The following is a 10,145-nucleotide window of genomic DNA, read 5'->3' on the forward strand; positions in this document are numbered from 1 at the left end:
AAGGCCATGCTAACGGCACGAAATTTGCATATCGAATCCTTCGCATATTCAAGAGTAAAAACGAGTAGGATGAAAAGGGAAAAAAGACGATTTAAATTTTTAAAGATGTAAAAACTCTGATATAGCTCCTTTAAAATGATCGACGAATACGTGCAGAATGGAGGGAATTTTCCTTTGCTAATAAAAAATTCATGTTAGATTTCCATAGTCACGTTATTTTCGTGCCAATTGCCAGCTTTTATTGCCAAATCTTGAAGCATTGTATGGACAGCTGGATTCTCGGGAAGAAATTCAACCACGATCGATCTTTGTTCAGTTGGGATACAGCAAGTAATTGTCTCATAAAACCAGAGGAATACAGGCCTGTCATTGCACGGATTATGAAATGGAGTAGGGAGAGGTCGTAAGGTGTAATATGGCCCCGCTTTGGTATGAAAAAATAACAATTTGTAATGATAGAACATCCTAGTATCCCCCTAAAATCTACTTAGACGCTGATGAAACATCCCCCTCCTGAAAACAATTTTATCTCATGCCACTTTAAAAGAAAACGAAGCGTTGGGAATTTCCATTCTAATGCTAATCTATGCATATTATTTTTTCCGATGCAGCAGCTGCAGTAAGCGGAACTGTTGACGATGCTAAACTGAGGTTTCAGTAAGGGAAATAACTAATAAATATTTTGAGCAAATCTGACCTACAGGTAAGTAGATCCCTTTGTTTTAAAGGACTGCTTCTCTTGCATGGATATTACATCTGGAAACTTCGTTGGGGTGTTTTTTACTATGTTAAAATGCTACTGATTAAGAAGTATTGTTTATTTTTTAATATTTTAATTTTTGTTCTTTTGTGAGGAGAAATTTTTAAGTGTGAAGCAACTCACGAAAAATTAAGAAGGAATTCTCTCGAATTTTTTTCTTGTCTTGAAAGGAGGATGTTTAATGGATGTGCGTGCCTTTGAAGTCTGAAATAATGTTAATATATGCACAAAACATCAACAGTCGACTTCTTTTGTAATTGGCTTTTTTCCAATTAGGAATTTTGCAACCTCTGCCAGCAACTGGGTATCATAGCAACGCGAACTGGGCGCTTGGTTCCTGTCCAATCTCCTTTCATTCAGTAATTGGAGGACGACAAAATTTCTAAAAGTCGTATCGACACCGCATTGATGTCTGTGCTGTCTTAATGAGCTGTCAACCAAAGCGACTGAGCTGGAGATGGTGAGTCAATCGAAAAATTGTTTGTCTAAATAAATACTTGGTGTAGTGGAAAACTGCATTCGAAATCAGACATGCGGTTCTTTCCCATATGCGAAACAATACCCAACGAGTGTTGGGTAAAATGACAGAAAAAGTGGGTTGTTACAAGGACAGTCACGCAGGGCTGTCTTATAATGATGCTCGATCAACGTTTTAGCTTTCATCCCATCTCTCAATCGTAAATTTAAAAAAATGGATAGAAATAAGGAAAGAATATATGAAATAAGCATTTAGTTGAGAGTGATGTTTATACAACGAATATTTAAATTCAATCGCGTTTTAGCGAACGATTATTTTCACAACCGTGGCTTTTTATCTGTTAATATGCCTCCAGTCTTAATTAAAGAAATGGGGTTTTTCGAATTCGCACTTTACCTTAACCCTAAGGAGGTTAATTTTTAATCGTTGAAATTGCGCTTTTGGAGATCCCTTTACACATAGAAAGAAACCCAGGATTAATGAACTTTTTAAAACAAAAATGTCTAGTGACAGACCTAGGTATGTGAATAAATAATTATAGTCAATTTGCATGTATATATGGGGGATATTTTAATTTCCTCACGTTTTAAATATACGTATTTGTAATCCATAGCTAGGACGTACCTTTTCGCGTCAAAAATTACAAATGTTGTCTCTCATTTATTTTTGACAACAATTACGGCAAATTTCTTTTTTTTTGGCTCAGAGAAAATACAAATTGGTTTTAATAATACGGCTTAAAGTCGTAAATGAAGACAATCGTCATCGAACACTCACTGTGAGCCCAAATCCACAATTGAAGTAAATCTCCCAAGAATTACTCTGAAAGATGTCCTTTCAGTTATGTGTGATAAAAATATCTTCCGCTAGTTTATTATTGGACAGTTATAATCCATTATCTCGAGACACCATCTCTGTTAGAAGGAAAAGCACTTGGAACCAAAATTTTGCCAATGAATAATAAATACTGTTATCAAAACATACGTTTTTTTTCGAACGAGTGAGTCTAAAGTGGAATCTTTCATTTACATGCGAGTTGTTCAATACAGTGAAAATCCTGTACTGTTTATTTGTATTATTATGGTGCATTGTTAGCGGAAATGTTGTTTAAGTAAGCCCATTGAAGCTTTGTCATGAAGAACTGAGATCGAGAAGGAAACGCTTATTTTATGAGCGGAAGTAGTTTCTGTGTTAGTCGGGTTGCTGTAAGCAACCGAACCCACTGTCTTGAATGCAATACCTAGGAGACAGGGGAGGGAAAGGCGATGGGGGAGGGGGGGGGGGAGAGGGACGATAAGAAGGGCAGGGGCAGGCGGAAGGATGGAAGTACGGGGGGAAGATTTGGGACGGGGGGTTGAAGTCAGTGGAAAGGTTAGTGGTGTGGGGTCAGGGGAAGATAGGAGATCAGGGGGATGTTGGAGGAATATTGAGGACAGGGGAAAAATGGACAAAAAAAATTATAGGGGGTTGATAGGGGATCAAGGATGAGTTGAGGGGAACGATAGGGCTGACGAAGGGCGATAAGAAACAGGGGAAATAAATGAAGAGAGTAATTAAAACAGAAGCCCATGTCATGATTCTTTGTAAGCTTACTAGGGTTTTTCAGTTATGTTTTCTATTTTTTTTCCAAAAAATGAACAGGAATCATTGACTCGAGAGCAAATTGGAGGTAAGTTTGTCAAACAATAAATACTGAGCAGTATAAGACATGTTTTAAATTTCTGACTAGACCGCCTCAGTGTAGCAAATATGGCACCTCAGATTTAAGCTGAGTAAACAAACCTCTGAGTGAAAGAAAGAAAATTTCTACAATGTTTAATCAGGCTCTCCGTTCAGATTTGGGAAGTTGATACGTTATAAGGTAATTTCAGCTCACTGAGCCAATTTGAATTCCTCGAAAAAACAAGATCAAATAATATTACACCACTAGTTTAGTCCCAAGCGATCTCTATACAAGATTTAACAGATAGAGTAAGGCAATGACGTAATGTTCTATAATAGGACCCAGGTTTTTTCACGTCCAAAACTTGATAGGTCTGGCACTAGTCAGCTACCATACAAAGAGCTAACGCATGTGGAAACAGCAAACAACTGAATCAGAAGACAGCGTTCTTGTTTGTTGTAAATTGCAGAAGCTGTGATAATGAATCGCACAGCGTCATTTCAGTCGTTCATTGGTCCATTCATCCACTGCATTATTGGGTCCCACCTAATTTTGCTCACTTTTTCGTCTGCTGCTGTGTACCTTTTTAGAATACCGGGAAGCCTTTAAATGCTTTGATTTGAACGAAAATGGAACATTATCGACCAAGGAATTGAAATATGCCATGCGCATGCTCGGATCAAACCCAACCGATTCCCAAGTGCAAGAGCTGGTGAATGAAAAAGATTTCGATGGTAAGACACTCTGTTTGTTAATCACGCTTGTTGTTCACTTACTGATTGGACCTGAGTCAGTGTCTCCGTGCAGTCCTTAACTCCGAATAGCTTTCGTGTTGTACTCGGCTCGACATCGAGTCTTATTACCTGCCCTACATTTCTATTTCCATGGAGCAGAGTAAAAGGCGCACGACGTCAATCTTCACAGTGCTCGCATTTTCGTAAAAAACCGATCTTACCCGAAGACATCTGAAAATTTCCGACGATTTGAGTGCATTTTATGCCATATACTTTGGCGTAAGAAAACAGTTGGCCGGCTTGCGCAGGCACGGGCTATATTTGGACTTTTTTTTTTTTTTTTTTGCATGCTGATGTGTTTATTAAGTTTGCAGGAATTACTAACTGGTCCCTCCTGGTAGTGAACAGATCAAAACGATAATAATATTTTCTTAAAATCTGGAGAGAAAAACGTTTGCACTTATCCTCAAATTTTTTTCTTTCTTTCCAATAGGAGATGGGACGATCAATTTTGAAGAATTTGTAAATATGATAGAGGATCAAAATAGCGCGGAGGACGAAGATAATTTATTTACGATATTTAGTGTTTTCGACCCTGAACATAACGGCTTTGTTGAGGGAAAAAACATAAAGAAGTCTCTTCTTTGTCTGGATGATGTTCCCGCAGAGGAACTGGATGAAATTTTAGAAAAAGCCGGAATAACGGATGACAGAAAATTAACAATGGAAGGTAAGATCTTTAATTATTAACCCTTTAACTCTCAAGATCAAATTTTTAATTCTCCCCTCAACATGCTACACATTTCTTTGTGAAGTAGTAATGAGAATTTGGTGTTGAATCAAGATGACAACTTCTACCTGATAAGTTTGAATATTCTCATTTCCTATTTGCTGGATAATGTAAGGATATTATAGGGAGAAGTTTCTTGTTGATCACTTCTGGGAGTTAAAGGGTTAAATCGTGTGGCAATTTTCAATTGAGAGTCGAAAGTAATCCGAGACTGCTTATGGTTTGCTTAACTTCGCTCTGTGATTGGTCAAGAAAATTCGCGTCACCTCAACCAATCAGATGCAAACTAAAACCATTCAGCACTTCGTCGCCGGCGTTCTCAGGCGCTTTAAGCAATTTGGTCGTTCGGCTCTCTCATTTTAAATTTAGTTCATTTAATTAAATAAGTCAAATTTAGTTTGGTGTTTATTGTCTTTTAAGTGAAAAAGATCGCAAATCATACTTTCTCTTGTGATTTTATTTCAGAGTTTTCTACTCTTCTCGTACCACTGATATACAAGTCAGGAAGAATACTACGATATCATGAAAAAACCTGGAGAAGAAGCAACAATTTTGAAGCGATCTCAGAGTCAAACGTTGAATATATTTAAAAGTATTTAATTTATTAGACCATTACATGATATAATAGATAATGTTTCTCTTACTTTGAGCGGTAGAGACAATTTCTTCCCTTAAATACAAAACCGGATTTTGTTTGTCTTCGTACAAACATCGAATTTCTAGGTGGTCTCGCAATAATGTTTTGAATTAGGTTTGGAGGAGCTTAGAGATAAGAACATTGTAGACTTGTTTTTTTTTTTTTAAGAAAGGGTGCAGTACACTCTTAGATAGGTAACGAAAATGATCGAGTGGTTTTAACTGACGCTTAAACAAAACTGTGTGCATGGTTTTCCTCTCGAAAATTGGGAAATTTTAATTGACGGTCGAAAGTGATCTGAGCATGCATTGGTTTATTCGCTTCATTTCGCGCTGTGATTAGTTTACGAATCTCACACCAACTTCTCAACCAATCAGATTCAAAATTAAAACCAATCGCGAGTGTCTCACTCGCATTTTTTCGTGCCTCAGGAGGTTTGCTGCTTTCAACTTCGTTTGAGCGTTCCATATTGCCTTTTTGACATATTTTATTCCCTCTGATTGGTTTTTCGGCACCAGATCAATAGATAGCTATCCGTTTACTGCCTGATCCCCTCCAAAAACTGGATCCAAAAACAAGTCTGTTTAACATTGCGTCTTCTGTCTTTTACGACGTGAAGCCTGGGCTAATCTCAGAAGCGTTACGTAAACTTGCGTGATGCATAAGAAGAGGGATTAGTCGTCGCCAACAGTGTATAAAGGGGGGGGGGGGAGTGGGGGAATCTAGAAAGTTGACTGTCAATTAACTGGAATGTGGGGGAGAGGGGGGAGGGGTTGTAAAATTTTTACCGAACCTTATTGGGAGATCAGGTTAATTTCATCGTGACTCAACCAAAATCCTCCCACCCCTCCCCCCCTTCCCTTTGGCGAGAAATATTGACCAGTCCCTTTATAATATTATTTAATAGGAGATTATTTTATAGATTATGCATTGAATAATTGAAGTTTTCCATCATTTTTGTTATTGTTTTTTTGTTGTTGTTTTTTTGTAGTAAAAAGCTTACAATGACTTAGTCCAATAGTAGCCAAGAATAGAGCACTCTCTGGCCTACCAGAGACGCACCGGTAGGAAAACGAATAAAAAGGTCAGACTCTTTCGCACATATGTGGGAATACTACCTCCCTTTTCTAAAGGTGATCATCAAGTAATCATGTGGGGCTTTCATCGAGAATGACCAGCTTCTAGTTTCTGCTTACAGTATCACCCATGGGTCAAATGTTAAGGATATGGGAATAATGGAAATGACCAGAAATTTAAGAAGCTCCTGACCGTCATACAAATTCTCATTGTAAGTACCACAATAAAATGAAGTGAAATCAGTGCGGAGAATGTGTATACTAATATCAGGGTGTAAAGATATAGATGAAAAAAGATCTAGCCAGTTCACATCGAAAACTGTCTCAAGCATTACACAGTGTAACTTCACGTAGTAGAGGAGAAACTTGAGGTTTTGTTTGCGCAAAGGCTTTGAGCGTGAAGCCGCGAGAGACTTGGGACGGAAGTTGGTTGTGGTGACTTGACTGCTTATTCCTTAGCTAACATAAAACGGTAAAGCGCATGTAAAAACCACCAGCATTTCAGGGTAGTTATCAAATCTTGGTGGTATGTTAAGCTTTCTTCAAGCAGGTGAATACTTCTTTGTCTTTTGTTGTTCACTATGTAAGGTCACGTAATTTTAAGAAAACAGTCCTCTGTGACTTTCGACTAAATCGAGGAATTCTGCGGAATAAAAATAAAAAAGAATCAATAAATGAATAAATGATAAATTCATTTGCCGTTTCCCCAATCTCCAGGACCAGAAAACCACGCAACTATTTCTTTTTGCGGGATAAAAGCGAGCATCCCGTGGCAAGATGCAAAATTTTAGGGAACAATGTCAGTAACTGGACAACTGCACACTTACCCCTCCCCTAACCCAACTATAATCATAATTTGTTATCAGTTGACTGTTGTTGAGTTAGGGGAAGGGTAGGTGCGGAGTAACTCAAGATACTAACATTGATCCATGTTATTAATTTTTAGTAGGGCCAGGTTTATAATGTTAGGAAACTCTCGAGTACCTTGATAACTTATTTTTCTATCTCGTTCTAAATCAGCAATCTCCATCAGCTCTTTAATCTCTTCCTGCGGAATTCGTTTGTCCATATTTAGTAGTATGTAGCGTAACTCCGCTGACTCGATGTACCCCTTATTGTCGGCGTCAAAAATTCGGAATGCTAACATCATGTCTGCCTCTCGTTCATCTGGTTTTTTCTGAATCTCCATAAGTTTGACAAACTCTGGAAAGTCTATGACGCCGTTTCCTAGGAGGAAAATTGAGTTGGTCTTGAAACTTTCAATCTTTTAACGAGAATCTTTTTTTAGCGCGTAATTGATTTAAACTTCGTAGAAAATGATTGATGGCATATTAGATAGTCTAAACAGTAATATACAAATTCTGGCTCAAATCGTATCGTTTTATCCCCCTTCATCGTAATCTTGTACTCAGATCTTACCGTTGAACTGTGGAAGGAATGGAAGGTCTGGGCACGAGAGGGATCAGTGTTATTTATCACCTCAGGGAGAGTGGGTGGGTCGGAAGATTTTTAGGGGGTACATGATTTTCAGGGGGGAACAGAGGGCAGATCAGTCTTCACTAACATAGTTGAAAGGGGGGGGGCTACAGAAATTGACTGAAAATGTGGGGGGGGGGGTCATAAGAATCCAACAGAACTTTAGGGGGGGGGTCGGATAAATTTATTGCGATAGAACAAAATCCTCTGTCAACCCTCAGGCGATAAAGAAATGCCCAATCCCTCATTACTTATCATAAAAATGCACCTACAGTTGCCATACCGTCATAATCCACCGCATTTATCATTGCTTGTAATTCTTCTTCAGTTGGGTTAAACCCCAGAGATCGCATTATGGCGCCCAGTTCCCTGGTGGTGATAATGCCGTTGCCATCACGGTCGAACAAAGAAAAGGCATCCTTGTATTCTAGATGAATATTTAAATCTTTAATTTAATTTTCGGGCAAACGCAAATCGAAGTTTTGTACCCCTCCCCCAAAAAATAACACACAAAAAGATTAAAGGTTTCCATTTTTAATTTTACAAAGGAAAATAAGGCAAAAAACGAACCAAATTATTGTATCGCATAATTTCTCTCATTATCAGGAGCCCATTACTTTAAGTGATGGTCTCCTGTCATTATTAATTCTCTTCCTGTGCATATGTATTTTCGCTGAAAGGATAATTGAAAAAAATGTTTCGCCGGCTTGAGTTGATGATGAGAAGAGATTACCGTCCCGAAAAGGGCGTTCCTTGTAAGCTTAAAGGATAATGGCCTCTTTGAGTGTTTTAGAAAAATCTATTTTGAGAACAGGCCTCGTTTTTGAAGCATAATTATCAGAACTGAATAGTTGATCATACCTGCAATTTGTTCGTCAGAAAGGTTTTCCTGAGGAAAAAAAAATACAGTTGAAATGAAATAAGTTGACCCATTAGGAGGAACAGACATAAATATTGATAATACTGAAGCTAAGGTAAAGCTGATTTCAAAAGCATTATATTTGTTATAGGATGAGAGCTCTATCCAGCACATTTGTTTGGCTGAGAAGAGAAACTAATAATTAAGCGTTGCCGATCCAAAACAAAATTATCGCAGACAGAATAGAAAAAATGTCCCTCCCTTCCCCTCGAAAAAAAGCTTACTTTTCGTCCTTAAAGAGATGGAATACACGGATACCCAGGTCGCTCTAGAAAGTAGTGTAAACCGACCAATAACAAAGTGAATTAAAAAAACCTTGTGTGGTTACGGAGATCGCCGTTTACTTCCGACATTCATTACCTCAGCCTCGTTTGCAATGTTTTAAGAACGAGGTTGATCGACTGATAAATATCACTATTTACCACAGTTATTAGAGGGAGTTATTAGTTTTCTGTCAATAGCTTCGATAAATGAGCAATTTTGCGACCTCTCCAATCATTTGAACAACTTAAGCAAAAAAGTTTCAAGTGCTCTCTTATCAAGAGGCAACAAAAAGTGTACTCGTTTCTTACCAATCGAGACAAATTTGTTTGCGCTAAAAATAAACGTGGAAATAAAATTTTTTCAGATGTTAAACCATCTGCTGCTTGTGCGTCACTTATCAGCAAATAAAAAGTGGTGCATTGTTTAGATCAAAAGAGAATTTGAAAACCGGGCAGGTGGAATTTTATTCAGACTGACAGAAGAGGGGAAATTTACGTCTTCATGTCTGCCCGACATTTAGATTCGCGACATGTTCTGGTGAAGAGCATTAGCAATATGAATGATATAGAAATTTTGAAAATTTTTGATCGCTCCTTAAAAGACGTTCAAAGTTAAAGATTATGCAATTAGCTCAGCCTTTAAAAACTGAACTGTTTGAATCTTATTGGTACGGTGCAATTGATAAAATTAAGCAATTGTGTGCCAATATTGATGTTGTTGTCATTTTATCTGAAAAGTTTTATTGAACGCTTCGCCCTTACGCGAAATTTTCCCTCCTTCAAAAGTAAAATTTTAGTTTATGTTCCATTTTAAGGTTGATTTAAAAGTAATAAAGAAGCTATCAAGTGATCTGTTAACGCTGATGTGGGAATCAGCTTCACCTTTTCTACGGTTTAGTTGTGTTTTTCCATCTCTTTTGGCAAAGCGTAAGTCTTCTTTGAATTTTCAGTTCCAAAGGATTTAACAAGTCCAAATCGCTCTCCAAAAAATTACTTAACGATAAAAAAAACTGCTATGTGATTAAAAATGAAAGGAGCAACTCACCATGTTTTATAGCGCCTTTCTCATCAACAGCATTTTCACCTTCTTTGAAAGCAAGTTTGTCAAGTTAACGCGTTTGCAAATACACTTTGCATATCCTTGGGACCGAATGATCTCATTGGGTGCGGAAAAAAATTGCAGCCGACAGAAAACTGCAGCTGCTGTTCATGTAAGACAATAAGTAGCTGAAAACGTAACTTGTTCTGTATTTTAGGATCACAAAATAACTACTGTGTTCTTGTGGTGTCTTAATTTTGTGTCGTCCAGCTAAAATAATGCCAACACAAGTGTCATCACTTGGTTGAAC

At 37.8% G+C, this 10,145-nt stretch overlaps 2 protein-coding genes across 3 annotated transcripts; one reads left to right on the top strand and one right to left on the bottom strand.

The window, feature by feature from the left end:
• The first annotated feature begins 72 nt into the window (after positions 1 to 72).
• Positions 73 to 5,742, top strand: LOC131788086 (calmodulin). Of its 2 annotated transcripts, XM_059105157.2 has the most exons (7): positions 73 to 429; positions 612 to 703; positions 1,037 to 1,220; positions 2,880 to 2,907; positions 3,492 to 3,635; positions 4,129 to 4,365; positions 4,891 to 5,742. In XM_059105157.2, exons 3-7 carry the CDS (start codon positions 1,218 to 1,220, stop codon positions 5,013 to 5,015), a joined length of 537 nt encoding a protein of 178 aa, XP_058961140.1. In that variant the 5' UTR covers positions 73 to 429; positions 612 to 703; positions 1,037 to 1,217; the 3' UTR covers positions 5,016 to 5,742. The 2 variants fall into 2 exon arrangements, with proteins under 2 accessions (XP_058961140.1, XP_066015288.1); XM_066159191.1 differs by having other exon boundaries at positions 73 to 703.
• A 251-nt stretch (positions 5,743 to 5,993) lies between these two features.
• LOC131788087 (uncharacterized) lies at positions 5,994 to 9,916 on the bottom strand. The gene is made up of 5 exons (XM_059105158.2): positions 9,842 to 9,916; positions 8,476 to 8,503; positions 7,898 to 8,041; positions 7,123 to 7,365; positions 5,994 to 6,781 (listed from the first exon to the last, which is right to left on the bottom strand). Exons 1-5 carry the CDS (start codon positions 9,842 to 9,844, stop codon positions 6,738 to 6,740), a joined length of 462 nt encoding a protein of 153 aa, XP_058961141.1. The 5' UTR covers positions 9,845 to 9,916; the 3' UTR covers positions 5,994 to 6,737.
• Positions 9,917 to 10,145: the final 229 nt, after the last annotated feature.

The sequence above is a fragment of the Pocillopora verrucosa genome, chromosome 12 (assembly GCF_036669915.1).
Source record: "Pocillopora verrucosa isolate sample1 chromosome 12, ASM3666991v2, whole genome shotgun sequence".
NCBI classification, from domain to species: domain Eukaryota; kingdom Metazoa; phylum Cnidaria; class Anthozoa; order Scleractinia; family Pocilloporidae; genus Pocillopora; species Pocillopora verrucosa.

Coding starts and splice junctions, on each gene's coding strand:
- LOC131788086 (XM_066159191.1), top strand. Junction 2,908..3,491: donor GACTCGAGAGCAAATTGGAG/GTAAGTTTGTCA, acceptor GTACCTTTTTAG/AATACCGGGAAGCCTTTAAA. Junction 3,636..4,128: donor GAATGAAAAAGATTTCGATG/GTAAGACACTCT, acceptor TCTTTCCAATAG/GAGATGGGACGATCAATTTT.
- LOC131788087 (XM_059105158.2), bottom strand. Junction 8,042..8,475: donor TTCTGACGAACAAATTGCAG/GTATGATCAACT, acceptor ATATTCATCTAG/AATACAAGGATGCCTTTTCT. Junction 7,366..7,897: donor AAATGCGGTGGATTATGACG/GTATGGCAACTG, acceptor TTTTCCTCCTAG/GAAACGGCGTCATAGACTTT.